This window comes from Dipodomys ordii, unplaced genomic scaffold (assembly GCF_000151885.1).
Source record: "Dipodomys ordii isolate 6190 unplaced genomic scaffold, Dord_2.0 Scaffold181, whole genome shotgun sequence".
Lineage (NCBI taxonomy): Eukaryota > Metazoa > Chordata > Mammalia > Rodentia > Heteromyidae > Dipodomys > Dipodomys ordii.
The window spans coordinates 1166197-1184531 of record NW_012267397.1 but is presented as its reverse complement, the minus strand read 5'-3'; the positions used below and the strand labels follow the sequence as shown (position 1 = coordinate 1184531).

The 18335-nt window shown below is 43.4% G+C and overlaps 1 protein-coding gene across 2 annotated transcripts in view; it reads right to left on the bottom strand.

The window, feature by feature from the left end:
- Positions 1 to 634: 634 nt before the first annotated feature.
- Positions 635 to 18335, bottom strand: part of Thrap3 (thyroid hormone receptor associated protein 3) — a 60207-nt gene continuing 42506 nt past the window's right edge. For both annotated transcript variants that reach the window (XM_013034075.1, XM_013034076.1), the window contains 9 exons: positions 15804 to 16709; positions 13648 to 14343; positions 12723 to 12895; positions 12042 to 12153; positions 10607 to 10691; positions 8217 to 8404; positions 4398 to 4596; positions 3619 to 3762; positions 635 to 2171 (listed from right to left, as the gene is read on the bottom strand). In XM_013034075.1, coding sequence (XP_012889529.1) covers positions 1950 to 2171; positions 3619 to 3762; positions 4398 to 4596; positions 8217 to 8404; positions 10607 to 10691; positions 12042 to 12153; positions 12723 to 12895; positions 13648 to 14343; positions 15804 to 16709 — 2725 coding nt within the window. In that variant the 3' untranslated portion in view covers positions 635 to 1949. The remainder of the gene's footprint in view (positions 2172 to 3618; positions 3763 to 4397; positions 4597 to 8216; positions 8405 to 10606; positions 10692 to 12041; positions 12154 to 12722; positions 12896 to 13647; positions 14344 to 15803; positions 16710 to 18335) is intronic.

Sequence of the window (18335 nt, the reverse complement as noted above, 5' to 3'; positions counted from 1 at the left end):
GCCAACTTCTGGCTTGCAAGCCTTTGGCTGCAGGGGAAGGCGGGGAGTGGTACATACCAGGGTGCCCCACCCCACAACAGGCAACAAGCGGCTTTAAGTACCGTCTACTCTGGTCCCCATTCTTGCTCTGCAGCCTTGGCTAGGTGCAGATGGGGCTGTGTGTGGAGGGAGGCAGGAAGAATGAACTTTGAGTTTATAGTCAAGCCCAGCGCTAGCAAGAGTCTGAAGGTTAGGACCCACCTACCTGCCAGCCCCAGTTGGGCTAAGCTCAGATTCAAGCTAACTGCTAGGTAAACGACTTAAGAAAGGCCCAGACAGCTAACCATAGCCCCTTGACCCCTGACAAACCACACAAGCAGTCAAAGTCCTTGTTCAGCAATTAAAAAAAAAGTCTGCTTCACAGGGCATCCAAGGCGCAAGCTGCAGCAAAACTACTGAGGACAGAAGGTATGTTTGGCTCAAATTCCTCCCAGGGATCAGCTGAATGCAGGCCACAAGAGGGCCAGCCTAGTGGCAGTTCAGCAGGCACCATCTCCAAGTTCTTGACCTTAAGGTATCCTGAAACTGCTGTGGGAGTACCTGCCACCCCAACAGCATAGACACATTCACACACTCGGAACAATGAACAGCCCAGTTAAGATCTGCCACTTCATTTATTATTTTTATTTGCAGGAGGAGTTGAAACAAATCTTAAAGGTGTTTTCCTTTTTCCCCTAAATATGAATCATTCAAGTAAAACCAACTTAACTATAGAAAGGTAGCAAAGTAAGGGGAAAGTAGCACAACCCAAGAGCAAAAGTTGGGGGGAGTAGGAGGGTGCAGTCCATATATAACAAATGCCATATGATTCACCTGCTCAGGACAGCCTCCCCAGAAGGCAAGCACAAGGACCCATTTTAAGAGGATGTCCCCCCCCAAACAGTTGAGAATGTTTCAATTTAAAGCTTAAGGTTAAAAAGAAAAAAAACAACAAAAACCACACAACCCTACAAACCACCCAGCCATAATCACCTTCCTTAACTCGTCATAGGAGTTTCTTTTCATTTTATAAAAAGATTAATAAAAAATATTGAAAAAATTATTTTCTCATCTTATATTTGTAAAGATAATAGAAGTCAGAAGTTTCTTAGAAAAGAGACCAGAAACTGCCCTCCAGTTTCCACCCCTGGTGCTGAGGATCAGCAAGACTAGAAAGTTTGGGATACTGGAGCTGCTGGTAGAGAATGGGAAGCCCAGCCCAGAAATCAGAAAATACAGGAGCAGGGACGCATGGGGAGTGGTCAGGAGCAACTCCATGTGATACAAGGCTGCACAGAAAGGGGAACACACGGTGGTCAGAAAGGCCTTAAACTCCTCCTTGACATACAAAACTGATTTTTACAAAGATACAAGCAGTTTGGTCCCAAACTGAGGTGAACACTTCAATGTTTATTCACATGCTTTTCTCAAGAATCAGTTGCCCAAATTAAATCTTTCTGCTAATACTACATATCTCTAAAAAGAAAGAAAGAGAAAAGGGAGGGTAAAAGGGCTTTTAAAATCAGGACAAGAAAGAGATTGGGAAAAAAAAAATCAAGTAAGTATCCGCTCCAAATGAAATTAAGAACAAAACTGTTGGTTTCTATAAGTAACAAACCAAATCCAAGCATCTGCATCGCTCTCCCTCCCTATCCCAGCCCCACCACACACTAACAAGAAACAAGAAACACAGCTAGAGCCTGATGGGTGGTGTTCTGATCAAACCCGGGCCTGAGCCCTCGCTCTGTAGCAGGCAGGTCTTCTCTATTCAGTGGGATGGGGCGCAGGGAAGCTTTCTGCTGTGGAAGGCTTCTGTGGGGCTGGTGGGGGGTGGGGTTTTCAGAATCTCCAAGGCTTCTTTATTTATGCTCCTTGCCAGCCTCTACCAGCGCCTCTCACCCCTGGGCAAGGGCTCCCATCAAGTGTGGCCCCTACTCAGTTGTGGGCTGTAGACTATCCTTTTCTTCTCGGTTCTCTGTACCACTCTCGTCATCTTCAATCTCCCCTTCCTCTCCGCTGAATTTGTCATGGGCCCATTTGGGACTGGTACTGGATTTCCGGAACATGAACCGACCTCGGCCCCGAGGGAAGGCTCCTCTGCCCCGGCCCCGGCTCACCCACTTGTCACTGCCTTCACCTTCTCGGTCATCATGCTGAGGGGGAAGAAAATTGCCATCAGTGTTATAGATCTTTTCTCTATAGCCACCAAAATGTACCCAACTATCTTTTCCTCCCTATATACCCATCCAAAACACAGGAAGCAGTGTGACATATTAAGACAGACACTTGACTTCACACAAGCTAGGGCCTTAGGCTGAGTGCCATCTTCTTTTGACCAAGGCTTTTGTATACCACAATGAAGGGACCAGACAAGCAAGATGCCTTAAAGTGGCAAATAAGAGGTAAGGAAAGGGCTTTAATCTTTCCTTCCACAACAAGGTCTGACCTCCACTATCAACTCCAGCACCTAACCTAGCTCCAGCCTGAAATACTTCCCTAGAGATGAATACAAGTGCCAGTGGCTCACGCCTGTAATCCTAGCTACTCAAGAGGCTGAAATCTAAGGATCATAGTTCAAAGCCACCCCAGGCAGGAAGGTCTGTGAGACTCTTACCTCCAATAAACCACTAGAAAACCGCAAGTGGTGCTGTGGCTCAAGCAGTAGAGCACTTACCTTGAGCTGAAGAGGGCAAGGAAAGCTCCCATGCCCAGACAGACAGACAGACAGAGACAGACAGACACCCTTATAGAAGCCTCCAAGCAGCTTCCAATAGCCCTAGAAAAGGGAGAGTAGGGATGCAGCCATCCACTCAGAAACCTGTTCCCAAACTGTGGAACTGACAATATAGACTCATGGCAGTCATTTTGGTAAGAGATGGAGACTCAGCTTTACCTTGGTCCAATACTCAATCACACCTGCTTGATTCTGGGCCTGCTCTAACACAGGAAGGCCAAGAAATCTCATTTCCTGACCAGATAACTCATTTTACAAATGCCCCAACATGAGAGATCATAAGTATGAAAGTTTAAATGATAGAAATTTTAGTAACATTCTATTCCAGAGGTGTTGGTGGCTCACACCTGTAATACTAGCTATTCAGGAAGCTGAGATAGGAAGATTGCAGTTCAAAGCCAGCCCAGGTAGGAAACTCTGTGAGACTCTTATCTCCAATAAACCACTCAGAAAACCAGAAGTGGTGCTGTGGCTCAAGTGGTAGAGCGCTCACCTTGAGCTGAAGAGCTGAGGGACAGTGTGCCCAGGCCCAGAGTTGAAGCCCCATGACCGACCAAAAAGAAAAGAGATCTGGAGATGGTTTCCTGTCAATCCTGCACTTCTGAATGACACAAGACATGAGCAGTAAAACAAGGCTAGGCTTATCCAGAATCCATAAATGTCTTAGATGATAAACCCTATTAGAGCCAAGAATTACTTACCTCTCTAGAAAACAGTGCTACTATGAAGCAAGTATACATTTCCAGTGCAATATACCTGCACATGAATTTAATCACAGGGCTGGACAGACCAATTAAGACATTGGAATTATCTACTACATGTGCCAAGGGCTCTCTACACCTTCCCAATTAGGCCCAGATACCTACCAAGTAATACTTCTTGCTTTTGGGTGTGTACTCTGGATCCCATTCCTCTTCTCGGCTTCTCTTTTGAAAGTCATTGTTGCTACTGTTGTTGTTGTTACCAGAGTAATTGCCTCTGCCCCAGCCTCTTCCTCTGGCTCGAAATTGCTGTGGGAGAAAAGGAACCAAAGTTCCTGTTAGTAGAAAAACTCCTTGCAAGCTGGAGGTTGGTGACTCACACCTATAATCCTAACTACTCAGGAGGCTGACAGCTGAGAATTACGGTTCAAAGCCAGCCTGGGCAGGAAAGCCTGTGAGACTCCTATCTCCAATTAACCACGAGAAAACTGGAAGTGGCACAAGGCTCAAGTGGTAGAGTGCTCGCCTCGAGATGAATTGCTCAGGGACAGTGCTCAGGCCTATTGAGAATTCAAGCCCCATGACTGACCAAAAAAAGAAAAAGAAAAAAAGAAAACTCCTTGCATTCTGGGGAAAGGCTTTCCAGGCATAGGATGGACAATTAATCTTTCAGTCAGGCCTTTCTGTTCAAGTCCACGGCTCAGAGTATACACATGGCCCAAAGGCCACGGATTCAGAGTTGAGAAAATTCTGAATGGGGAAGCCTTTCAATGCTTTCTAACATAATACTGGAAGGCCAGAGAATGTGACTAGAAAAACCAAAGAATCTGGGTCTATGGACTAGACTGCTTAATCAGAGGGAACAAAACTGATATCCTGATGAAACATACTCCAAATTAGTGGGAGCCAAGAACACAGAGAAAGGGTAAGGGGATGGGCCTTACAAAGTTTCCCCGAGCTCTGCTGCCTCCTCTTTCACTTGGACCCATGAAGTCTTTGGTCCCCAGTCTTGATTTGTCAAAGCCTGTGGTGCTCTCCTCTCTGTCCTCTGCCTCCTCAGGGTACTCTTCTGCTTTGTAAGAGTGAGAGGACTGGGAAGAGGACGATGATGACCTGGACCGGTCTCGTGCTCTCCGGTGCTTCCTATGAAGAGAGGTAGGAAATCAATAAAGCCTCTCGTCCAAAGAGCCTCATGGATGAGAATCACAAAGAAACCAGGAAGAGTCTGTGATGAAAAGATTAAAGGTAGGGCTGGGAAGGTGGCTCAGTGGTAGAGCGCTTGTCTTGCATGCATGAGGCCCTGGGTTCGATTCCTCAGCACCACATAAGCAAAAAGAAAGAAGCCGGAAGTGGTGCTGTGGCTCAAGTGGTAGAGTGCTAGCCTTGAGCTGAAGAGCTGAGGGACAGCGCCCAGGCCCAGAGTTCAGGCCCCACGACCGGACCCCTCTCCCCCCCCAAAAAAAAAGAAAAGAAAAGAAAGGATGAAAGGTAACAGTTTAAAATACCATTCCAATCCAACCTGCTTATTCCTACCCACTAATAGGAATTAACTACCTGCCTGATAGTGGTGCTAGAAATGTCTATTACACCACTTTCTACTGTGCTCCAACAGGCTGTGCTGTTATGCACAGAACACTTCCTGGAGTCATTCCCTTGCTTCATCTGGGGGAAATTACAGACTAGGAAAAATTGGCTTAATATGATGAGTCACTGTCTATGTACTAGAGGCTGGTGCCAACCCAGGTGTAAATGGGGGAGGTTATTAAATGTGTCTGTAAAGTGGCAGAAGGACCAAGCTCTTAGGAAAAAGGAGGGCCTTATAGGAGATGTCAGTCAAGTATCAGTAACCTAACATCCTCCTTTCCTTTAGTTCTCCACTATATAAAATACTTTGCCTACTCTCCTCCAGTCTTCTACATGTATTCACATAAAGGAAAAATTCAAGATTCAAAAGGCCCCAAATATGAGCCCCAATTCTGACTCTTATTAGTTATATAAAACACTATTCAGTTTCTGTAATTCTAGCTACTTAGGAGGTTGAAATCTGACGATCACAGTTCAAGGCCAGCCTGGGCACAATGTCTGTGAAACTCTGATCTCCAATTAACCAACAAAAGCCAGAAGTAGAGCTGTGGTTCAAATGGTAAGAGCATTAGCCTTAAGCATTTAAAGCTCAGGTCCTAACTTCAAACTCTAGGATTGGCAAACACACACAAAAATACTTTAAAAAGCTGGGCTAGAGGCATGGCTCAAGCAGTACAGTACCAGCTGAGCTTTGAGCTCAAATTCCACTACCAGAAGAAAAAAAAAAAAGTTTATATGAACTGTAGAATACCACAGTAAAAGCAAGGATATAGCTATCATCTCCCCTTATCCACAAGTCACTAATGCTATGACCTAAGAGACTAGTACAAGATCACCCAGTAAGTCAGTTGGACATGTGTACAACGGAGAGGAATCAGAACTAGTTATCTAGTCCCAACTCTTGACAAATGTTTAGGGGCTCTACTCCCTTTCTAACAATAGCAATGCTGAGGATTACTACTACAATTTCCACTTCCTGCTCAGAACTATCAGTTCTTTTAGCTGCTAGAGATGCTAACACAAGTAACTCAGGAATGCAAGACAAAATAGAACCAAAGATCCAAGTCTTGTGTTTTTTTTTGGTGCTGGTCCTGCATCTTTTTTTTTGGAGGGGGGGAGTGGGGGTCAGTCGTGGGGCCTGAACGCTGTCCCTCAGCTTTACCACTTGAGCCACAACACCACTTCTGGTTTTCTGAGTGGTTTACTGGAGATAAGTCTCACAGACTTCCCCCTGCCCAGTCTGGCTTTGAACTGTGCTCCTCAGATCTCAGTCTCCTGAGTAGCTAGGATAATAGGCGTTAGTCACCAGCACCTAGGTGGTCCTGGATCAACTCAGGTTATGGGCACAGTCCTTGAGCAAAATTTTTTGCTCAAGACTAGCAGTCAACCACTTGAGCCATAGCTCCACTTCCAGTGTTTTTAGTGCATAACTAGAGATGGGGCTCATGGATTTTCCTACCCAGAATGCCTCAAAACCACGATCCTCAGAGCTCAGTTTCCCAGCTCGGATTACAGGTATGAGCCACCAGCACGCAGCCAAGACTCAAATTTTGATGTCAGCTGATATTTATTTTGTGTTATCTTAGACAAACCAGCTGAAATAATCAAAAACATAAAAAGGTTAGTACTTACTAAGCGGGTATGGTGTGCATAAGCACACTGAGGCTTAAGTGGTAGAGTACTAGCCATAAGCAAAAAAAAAAAAAAAGATTAGAGAAGCCAGGTGCCAGTAGCTCTTGCTTTTAATCTTAGCTACTCAGGAGGCTGAGATCTGAGGATCATGGTTCAAAGCCAGCCCGGGCAGAAAAATCCCTGTGAGACTCTCATCTCCAATAAACTACTCAAAAAAGCCGGAAGTGGCACTGTGGCTCAAGTGGTAGAGTGCTAGCTTTGAACACAAAGAGGCTCATCAGAGACAGAACCCAGGCCCTGAGTTTAAGCCCCAGGACCAGCAAAAAAAAAAAAAAACAAGGGAAGGTGACTCAGTGGTAGAGTGCTTGCCTTGCATGCAATGAGGCCCTGGGTTTGATTCCTCAGCACCACATAAGCAGAAAAAGCTTGAAGTGGTGCTATAGCTCAAGTGGTAGAGTGCTCCCCTTGAGCTGAAGAGTTCAGGGACAGTGCCCCAGCCCAGCATTAAGGCCCCATGACCAAAAAAAAAAAAAGTAGGGAAAGCCAGACACCAGTGGCTCATGCCTGTAATTCTAGCTGCTCAGGAGGCTGAGAGCTGAGCACTGTGTTTTACAAAACCAGCTGAGGCTGGGAAGGTGGCTCAGTGGTAGAGTGCTTGCCTTGCATGTATGAGGCCCTCGGTTCGATTCCTCAGCACCACATAAACAGAAAAAGCCACAAGTAGCACTGTGGCTCAAGTGGTAGAACACTAACCTTGAGCTGAAGAGCTCAGGGACAGTGCCCAAGCCCAGAGTTAAGGCCCCATGACACAGACAGAGAGACAGACGACACCACCACCACCACCAGTCCAGGCAGAAAGTCCTTGAGACTCGTCTCTCCAATTAACCCAATTAACCACCTAAAAAATGAAAGTGGAGCTGTGGCTCAAGTAGTAAAGAGCTAGCCTTGAGCAAGGCCCTGGGACCAATCTCTAGCACCATGGGGAAAAAATGGTGTGTGTGTGGGGAGGGGGGCGGTAGTCTAAATAGAAATGTTAGCACTTGGCAGTTCTACATACAACTTTCAACAATGCCATCTTTGTTTAAGAGAGATTTGGAACAACTCTCTTGAAATGGTCTATGAAACTAGTTTGAAAGACATTTAAAATAAACAATCATCCTACCTAGCTCTACCCAAATTCTTTGACCAGTATTTTTTTTTCCACTTGATGACTCTTGAGCCATTTCTAACATAGGAACAACCCATGAAAAGATGCAATGAGAAAGGTCATGTAAAAACAACTGCCAATTCCCCACAATCCCTGTAGGCAGACTGAGACATTAACATTATAGTTTCTTCACTGGACAAGGATCATAATTAGATACCAAAGTTGTTTTGATGCTAGAGATCTCCTTGAAGATTACATGATATGAAAGATGAAAGTTGCTGCAATTCATAATCCCTAAGTCCTCTGACTAAAAGATCTGGTGTGTAAACAGTTTGAAAGGAGCAGACAAGAGATTTTACTCAGGAGTTGAACTGGAGTAACAGAAAGGAGCTTCACATACTTCTGCTTTTTTGATCCTTTATGAGTTTTTTCTGTTTTCTCAGTTGATCTTTCCCTTGAGTGGCTGGAATCTCTTGAGTCCACTGATTCCCTTGATTTACCTCGTTTAAGATCTCTCTCCTTATGTTTTTTACGACGTTCAATATCAAGGCGGAGATCAACAGGATCATCTTTGTATTTTCCCTCGGCCTGCCAAGAGATGTCAAAATTAAGGTTTTTGGGATTCAGGGCTACTAACTCAACCACCCTCAAATGCAGTTTCTACAATAATGGGAGAGTACAGAGGAAGCACTGGGAATATGATGCCTATTACCCAAGCTAATTCAGGATGGTAGTTTTCTTGCTAGATATGGATCTCACTTTATCAGCTCTATGGCCCAGTAATAATTCTAGCTAGTCTGCAAAATGAAATGGCCAAAATCAGCTCTGGAAGGTGATTAAGACTGGCTTAAGCTTAGTGATTACTTAAAGGGGAGAAATGGTCTCCTCCTCCTACCTATATTGTAGCAGCCACCCATGGCTTATTCTCCTGGAATTTTTTAGAGTACTAAGAACAAAGAGACACGGAGTTTTAAAACATGCTCCCAAAATGCTGAGTTACATTGAAAATTTTAATAAGAGACTGAAAACTGAAATTGAGAATTCATAAAATAGCTATACCATGTAAATGCTTAAGAAAAAGCAAAAAACCTTTTTGCTAACTTTCTACAAAGTTTAACCACCAGACTGTGCTGTAGATATATGACTGCTACAGCAGTGGTAGCAACAGCAGCAGCAGTATACAACACACCAAGTTCCTCTTGGCAATGTCTCTCAACAATTCTCGAAAATCCAGTGAAGTAAAGAGCCAAGGCAGTTTGAGGGACATCATATATAACACAATTTGTTTCATGGAAGCAAAAGAAAGGATAAGCTTGCGCAGAGCCAGATGCCGGTGGCTCACACCTGTAATCCTAGCTACTCTTATCTCCAAAAAACTAGTAAAAAAGCCAGAAGTTGTGCTGTGGCTCAAGTGGTAGAGCACTAGGCTTGAGCGCAAAGAGGCTCAGGGACAGCACCCAGGCCCTGAGTTCAAGCCCTAGGACTGTCCCTCCCCCCCCCAAAAAAAGAGGGATAAACTCACTATTACTTACATGAACTATTAACTTTTTTATGAAAAAAATGAATTTTAATTAACAAGAGTAACAATAGGCTTGTTATTTTATTGCTTTTTTTCTGAAGGGGACAGGGCCCCTGTATCCTCTAAAGACTAAAAAAAGACAATGGTAGCCACTGCTCCCCAGGGCAGTCAGAGTTCCTCTAAAAAGGTGATGGCTTTTATTTATTTTTTTGATTGGTCATAGGGCTTGAACTCTGGGCCCAAACGCTGTGTCCCTGAGCTCTTTAGGTCAAGACAAAGCACCCTACCACTTGAGCCACAGAGCCACTTGTTTCTCTGGTGGTTAACTGGAGATAAAGAGTCTCACAGATTTTCCTGCCTGATCTGGCTTTGAACCGTGATCCTCAGATCTCGACCTCCTGAGTACCTATGATTACAGGGATGAGCACCTGGCATTTCTTCTGATGTTTTACTAGTGCCAAAACGACTGTGCTTGGGGAGACAGAGAGAGGGGCGGGGAGGGGAGGGGTGGAAGAGAACAGAAAGTGCACAAGTGCCTTGACACATTCAACCAGTAAGATAAATTTATTTGGAAAACCTAAAAATCAGTATTCTTTCAGTAGCTAAATATTTTCATCTCAGCTGTGTAAGTGAATGAAGCTTGATAAATATTAAGATTTAAAAAACAAAAACCTCCACCTAGTTATTTCACAGTAAAAGACTGCACACAAGTTGTTACCTCTTAATAACAGTGTTATGGTACATCATTGTAAATGTAGCTGGGCTATCAAAGTAATGCTTTGCTTTAAAAGTAACAATAATTGACAGGTGATAGATATGGTACAATGTTAGAAAAAAAACTGGATCAACTATTATAAACTCTACTAAATTAGATATGAATTATTTCACTCTCCTTTGACATGCATGTCTTTCTGAAATCATGGTTGGAAATAGTGCATGTAGACAGTTGATTTGATAATACTTACAAGCAGAAAAATATCACAAAAAGTTTCTTCTCTCATCATGGGCACTTGTTCCAAAACGCCTCTCTTTTTTTTCTCAAGCTCACCTCAATAGACTCTGGGGTCATTTACCATATTCTAACCACTTCACAAAGGTTGTTGATACATTTAATAAAAATTAACCCTTTGTAGTTCATTTTTAGAATTATGCCCATCCTTAAAAGAAAAACACAAACTTAAGTAGAGAGTAATTTAAACAAACACATTTCTGTCAAGTTCATGCCCAACGCACTCATTTTGTCGGAAATACTGAGCAAATCAACAGTTCACCTTGTAGCCAGGTTCCCGGGGACTTTTCATTTCGTCATGAGCCAAACCATGTTTTCTGAATGTACTGGGGGAAATGTCTATCCTCCTAAAATTAAAAACAAAAATATTTTTATTGTGTTTTTATTCCATGATATGAATAACAGTAACCGGTAATATTCTAGTTCCCAAATAGATTCACAAATATCCCTTTTTATTATGCTTTTCATCTACCAATGTAGGAGGGATGTTCCTTTTTGGTGCTGGACTGAACCCAGAGTTTCACACATGCTCCACCATTGAACTACACTCCAGGCCTCTCATATTCTTAACTATGTACTTACACTCTCACATAGGGAGGGATACACACAAAAATAAAACCCCAAGTTCTCAACCAAACTCAAGTATAAGTTAGCACTAGAGCAACACTTCCCAATAAGCACTAGTCAGGGAAAACAGGCTCATCTATAACTTGTATGTATATTCACACCTGTAGCTATTTAATGCTAACCTCCGAAAGCAGCTTTCATCTTGAGAATCTGAGCAAATGGGCTAATTATTCTCCTGTATGACTGGGCACAGGTGAGAAACAACTGCCTAAAATGGCACACATCCCAAAGATCTTGAATCTATGGTGATTATACTCTTCACTGAGTTGAATACCAAGGAATTAAATGTAAGACTTTGCTTCTAAATCATCTCTATGTGTTGAACAGACTCCCATAACCAGTGTGTGTGAAAGACAGACAGAGACAGAAAGACAGACACACACACACTGAAATTGGGGATTAAATTCAGAGCCTCAAATGGGATATTCTTTGAAGAGGCCTAGTTTTGTTGTTTTCTTTTGTCGGTTGTGGGGCCTGAACTCTGGCCTGTGCACTGTCCCTTGGCTTTTCAGCTCAAGGCTAGCACTCTACCACTAGAGTCATAGCTCCACTTCCAGCTTTTTCTGCTTATGTGGTACTGAGGAATCGAACCCAGGGCCTCATGGATGCAAGGCAAGCACCCTACCACTGAGCTACCTTCCCAGCCCTGAAGAGGCCTAGTTTTTAAGCCCTTTGAGATAAACCTACAAGCTTCTTCCTTCAGCCGTTAAGCAAATTCTTCCCAAAGAACATATAAAATATGTGGATTTGCATAGAGAAACTGGAATTTATTCTCCCCTTTCCCCCACAGAGAAAGCTCACAGTAATTTCAGGTTACTATGTGCCACTCCCAATAATTTATAAGTCTATTTTTAAAAAGTTGTCTTCCTTCATTCTAATACAGACTGTAGCCCTCAAAAACATGTCTCTTCCACTTTCAAATATGAATCCCCATGATTATTCAACTCTGAGGGTATCAACCTAAACCATGGACTGAAACTGCATTGGCAGCAAAATTCAACAAAACAAAATTTACTATCAAATGAGAAGTCTTTTACCACAACCTTCAGTATAAAGACTGAGATCCTCACCTGTGTATCTCTGGGCTTTTCTTATTTTTAGCTGCCTCCTGTTCAGTTCCTCTCTTTAAGTATTTAGTAAAGCGTTCATGCAATGTCATTCCAGAGGACCCAAAGTGATGCTCTGTTCAGATTCAAAGAAACACATGTTACAAAGACAAAGAAACCAGGTTCTTATTTTTCTTCAAGTACAGGACTACCTCCAGGAGAGAAATTCTAGGCAGAACCTGTTAACTAGCCCAACCCAACTCCCAATACCTATTTCACTTCTCTTGGACATTCTCCAACCTGCCCACCTCCACTTGACCAGACATGGTAGAGCAATTTGGGAAAGAAATTTGTACCAAAATGTATGCAAGGGGATACTGGGAAAGCCTCTTTACATAAGATAGATACAGGGTCCTAAAAGGCTACTTCATTTACACCAGTCATCCTGTTTGTAACAGAGGAAAGCTAACTGTAAAAAAAAAAGCTAACTGGGAAGGTGGCTCAGTGGTAGAGTGCTTGCCTTGCATGCATGAGGCCCTGGGTTGGATTCCTCAGCACTACATAAACAGAAAAGGCCAGAAGTAGTGCTGTGGCTCAAGTGGTAGAGCGCTAGCCTTGAGTTGAAGAGCTGAGGGACAGAGGTCAGGCCTAGAGTTCAAGCCCCACCACCGACCAAAAAAAAAAAAAAAAGGAGTCAGGACTCACCTTTAACATGATGAACAATGGTCACTATATGCTGGGCAAACAATTCTGAGGGGCTACGTTGAGACTGAGCTGACTGTATGTGCTGGAAAATGGAACGAAATTCCTGTTCCTTTTTGTTGCTATGGACTAGATCCCGACAAAGTTTGCGTTCCTGAGCCAATAAACCACTGGGTCTGAAAAATATAAGAATGCACAAAAAAATACAAGATGTATAGAAGGCCAGGCTCATAGTTTGAGATCAGCATGGGCATGCAAGTTCACAAGATTCAACCAATAGATAATATAGTGACACACATCTTGACATCCCCATCAATACAAGGAAGCACAAGTAGAACTGCAACTCACACTGGCCCAGGTATAAAGCAAAACCTTGCCTTGAAATAACTGAAAAAAGGACTAGAGGCATGGATCAAGTGGTAAGATCACCAGCCTAGCAAGCAACAAGGCCCTAAATTCAATTCCTAGTATCAGTTAAAAAAAAAAAAAAAAGAGGTCAATGGGGCTGGAAAGGTGGCTCAGTGGTAGAGTGCTTGCCTTGCATGCATGAGGTCCTGGGTTCAATTCCTCAGCACCACATAAGCAGAAAAAAAGCCAGAAGTAGTGCTGTGGCTCAAGTGGTAAGGTTCTAGCCTTGAGCTGAAGAGCTCAGAGACAGCACCCAGGCCCAGTGCAGCCCCCACAACCAACAAGATATATGTGTGTGTGTGTGTGTGCATGTGCACACTCATGCTACTAATAGGGCTTGAACTGGGTGCTTCACTCTTGCTTGGCTTCTTTGCTCAAGGCTGGCACACTATACTTCCAGTTCTGGCTTTTGGCTGGTTAACTGGAGCTAAGTATCTCAAGAACTTTTCTGCCCTACGCTGGCTTCAAACTTCATTTAGGCCCCCAGAATCCTAAGGGTCAACAAGGGGGCACTTCTTACCGTGCAAGGTCCTCATCGAAAGAGTCCATCCGGACATTGACCTGGGCCTCTCGAGTAATGGAGAAGGAAGACTTCCCTGAGGAAAAGTCTCCTTTGGCTCCCAACTTGTCACGGCTCTCAGAAGTCTTCCTTGGGGGAGGCGATGAGCTTTTTTCCTGAACCGCCTTATATGCGGTCACACGGAAATTCTTCTCAGGCACAAACCCCCTGTGCCCACTGTCAGATCTCTTGGACCCTCCTCGCTCCTCCTTTTTGGATCTCTCTGTGAAAGGCTCCTCCTCCAGCTCCTCAGCTTTCCTCTGCTTTTCTTTCCCTGAATATACAAGGCCCTCCCATTTGCCTGATTTCTCTTCGTCGTTTTTGCTTGAACCGGCTATGACTTTAGACATAAATTTGGGCTCATCATCAAACTCAGATTCCTTCCTTCCCTTACTTTTGTCCTTATCTTGATCATCCATCTCCTCCTTATGGAAATCAGCCATCTTCTTCTCAAAGTCATCTCGGAGCTTATACCTTTTAGGTGACTGACTGCCTCGGAAGGGCTTCTCGGTATCAGTCTTGGGAGCAAATGGATCAGATTTCATTTTTGCATCAACATCTGAGAAGCCCCCTTTCTCTTTCATTTTCTCTTTATCAGTATTTGTTTGTTTCAGCTCCTTATCTTTCCCATTTTCTGTCTTCTGCTCTTCTAGATATCTAGTTATAAAGACACAAGGGAGACACAAAGGAAAATTCTGAGCAACTGTATGACAGCACCTTTCTGCTCTCTGGTTTTTGACTCAGAGAAAATGCGCCTTTGTACATTCCATTATTACCAAAGAGCTTTCTACATGGTTACTTTCTAATGATTTCTGAAAAAATAGTCTTTCAGATGTATGAACTTAGCATTTAAGAGTTCATGAAGCTGTTTTATTAAAACCAACCAAAAAGACTAACGAAAGTTATTTTTAGGATACTGAAAAACAAACGTCTACTTACCTATAGTATGGTCTAGGGGGGTAAAAAACTAGGGTCTTAGCCCCAACTTTCACTCAGTCACTTAAAATTTGCTTTCAGCAAAGTTAACATAGAATTTTCAACCTTGGACTGTATTGTTTTTATACAACTCACATTTGGAAATATTAAGTCTCAAAAAGAGACTTCAATTTTGCTTCAAGTCACCTAGAAGATCTAAATATAAAATATACTGTGAACACAAATAAAAACAAAATACTTGTTAATGGAGGAGGGTGTAGCAGTGGCAAAAAAAAAAAAAAAAAAGCATTGTATTCCTTATGAAAAAGCAGAGCTTAGGCTCACCTTCTAATGAAAATTACAGTCCTGGCAAAAAACAAAGCTTAAACCTTAAAAGACTTACTAAAGCCAATGGATTCTAAATGTATCTGTACAATTAACAGGGAAAGCTAAATTGTGTCAGTCACATTAATACAGCAGAGATCTGCGTGGCTTTAGAGAATATGCTGGTAAAGTGCCTCCTAACTGCAATGTGGGTTACACTGCAGCTTCTCTGTGCCCTCTCTCTGCCATCCCAATCCATCCAACCGAAGAAATATTCATATTCCAACTCACCGTATCCCCCAGAGTAGAAAGATGGAAGTAATGCCACGTCCTCTCCTAACTTGCAGCCTGGTTGGCTTTTACTGGGACACACACCCACCTTGTGGTTTTAAAACAAGGCCTTCCTGGACTAATCGTTAGGCTTTCCCATTGTGCCCAGTATCCTCAAGCAGTGTATAAGTGCAGCTCTTCACCATGATGGGCCGATGCAGATCAAACAGCAGATGGTGGGTCCTAGAGGTCTAACAGCTCCAATGGCCATTCATGTTGGCAAAGACCATATATTTTTTGGTAGCTGACCCACAAATCTCTTACTATTCTCTGGCTTACATTGGTAGAATCCAAGGCAAATTTTAAATGTGAAAACATCATTGCAGAGTAGTCTAAAGAAACTTTATGCTGCAATACAAATTCAGGAAGGTAGGAAAGCTAGAGTTAAGCTAAAGGTTTCCTTGGGTGATGCGTTTAATGACTGCTAATGAAAAGCTATGGAAATGAGGATTGCTTTATTACCATTAAGCAGAACACTAACTGAGATTACCTTACAACTAAGCTGCCAGCTAGTGAAATATAACAGTGGGAAAAGGGGAGATACTTGCCTCTTGTTATAGGCTGCTCCTCCTGAAGCAGCACTCTCCTCTTTCTGAGACGAGCCATATGTGGAGCCAGTGGCCGGTGGACTCTTACCAACAGGGCTCTTTTTGGATGGACTCAAAGAGCCAGAGCCATGCTCGAACTGACCTTGGTGTGCTCCAGACTGATACCCAGCACTGCTTGACAGAGTTGAGCCCATCTGGGATGTGCTGGAAAGTGGAGGACTAGGTTTTGGCACGGGGCTAGGACGAGGTGACCGCCGTCTCACCACCACAGACTGGAGGGGGCTTTTGAGAGCTGGACTTCGCTCCCGGGGACTCAGATCAGAAACTGCCGAAGCCCTTGATGCAGAACCAGTGCTGTAAGTGGTAGCATCTGGCCACTGCTTCGAGCTCTCAGATGCTTTTGTATCTTGAGAGGTACCTCCAGAAAATGCCTGCTCTTTGGCCTCATCTCCCTGGTTATCTCCAGCAGCCTGGGATGGCCGGCTATCCTTGGAAGAGGATTTTTTCTCCTTTGTTGACTTGCGCTTAGAAGATTCAACTCGGCTGTGATTAGAGGAAGAACGAGAGGATGAGGAGCGCCTTGACCTATCTGAAGAAGACTTATCAGAGTTCCTAGAATGGCTCCTGGACCTTGGTGAAGGAGACCTTCTCTTTGGGGACCGGGAACGGGAGCGGCCCCGACGAGGACTGTAAGCTTGCCGGTAGTTCTGCCAATTGGAGCGGTAGTTGCCATAGCCTCCACGGTTATACTGGCCCCATGGATAAAAGCCTCGGTTGCGCCCACGAAAGTAATAGGGCCTCCTGTAGCCTCTATTATGACCTCGAAAATCTCGATTCTGATACACTCTGGGGTGATTCCTTTCTCTGTTATGAGCTGGAGAGTATGATCTGGAACGAGACCTAGAACTGCAGAGGAAAAGGAAAAATGTTTGATTTTGACTCAGCATTTGTATTAACAACAAATACAAAAACCTTCCAACAAAGGCAATAAACACTCAAAGCCGGGCACCGGTGGCTCACGCCTGTAATCCTAACTATTCAGAAGGCTGAGATATGAGGATCTCGGTTCAAAGCCAGCCCGGGCAGGAAAGTCTGTGAGACTCTTATCTCCAATTAACCACCACAAAACCAGAAGTGGTGCTGTGGTTCAAGTGGTAGAGCACTGGCCTTGAGTTGGAGAGCTCAGGGACAGCACCCAGGCCCAGAGTTCAAGCCCCATGACAGGAAAGGGAAAAAAAAGGCAATACTCATAAATTCCTACCCTTATGTTATTTATTTGCAGTTCAAAGCAGGTTGCAAATTCCTTTCGTGTATATCAATTATAAAAATTAGTCATTTTAACAAATTATAATAACACATTTATTAATAACAAAGTACAGGTGTATTTCTATTGATCCAAGGAATATCAAATTTTTCTCTATGTCGTCAACTGAACAAAAAGACCATCTGCTGAGAGTTTCAGACATGGAAAATATCAGGTTGCCAGAACTACAAGCTCTGGTACCTAGATAAGTTAATAACCACTCAGGTCCTCTGGAATCTGAAGGTTACAACATTTTCATCCTATTCACCTCTCCGTGAAGGGAGAATTATTTAGACCCTACTAAGATCTGGCATTATAAAAGGATAATTACAACAGACCAACCCCAAAGAACACTTGGAGAATGTAGCTGTTATAACTTAAAAAGAACTTACTGAAAGCAAAGCATACAAGCACAGGTTTTGCATGAGATTGGAAATGATCTATTTAGAAGATTAAATTTCTTTGGCTGAGCTGCATGATCTTACTAAAGCACCACAAGAGATCATGTCTGGCCATAAAGCAACCAGACACTCAGAAGTTAGCAAGAGAAACTACAAAACAGCTTGCATGTGCACCCTTGTGTGCCTATTTTTCAACTCAACCTTGGTAGTGTTATATTCCTAACAATATAGAATTCTTACAAAGCAATCTTACAGAACTGTAAGATTCAGCAGTAGCCTACTTTTGTCAATACTATATGTTCATAAAAGCCAGGCTTTGTCTACTACAGGAGCCTTGTTGATTATCAAAAGGTCAAACATGTTTATTAGTATTAAAACCCACTGAGGATTGTTCTTTCAACTGTGTTATATCATTAACATTAACCACACTGCTAATCACTTAGCTAGAGATGTATTTAACACTTACTAGGAACTCTCTTCAAAATACTTTTTGTCAGTCATAGGATTTGAACTCAGGGCCTGAACCCTGTCCTTGAGCTTGTTCACCCAAGTCTAGAGCTCTACAACTGAGCCACAGTGTCACTTTGGTTTTTTAGTGGTTAACTAGAGATAAAAGAGTCTTACACAGCCAGGCGCTGGTGGCTCACGCCTGTAATCCTAACTACTCAGGAGGCTGAGATATGAGGATCTCGGTTCAAAGCCAGCCCGGGCAGGAGAGACAGTGAGACTTCTATCTCCAATAAACCACCAGAAAACCGGAAGTGGCGCTGTAGCTCAAGTGGTAGAGCGCTAGCCTTGAGCTGAAGAGCTGAGGGACAGCGCCCAGGC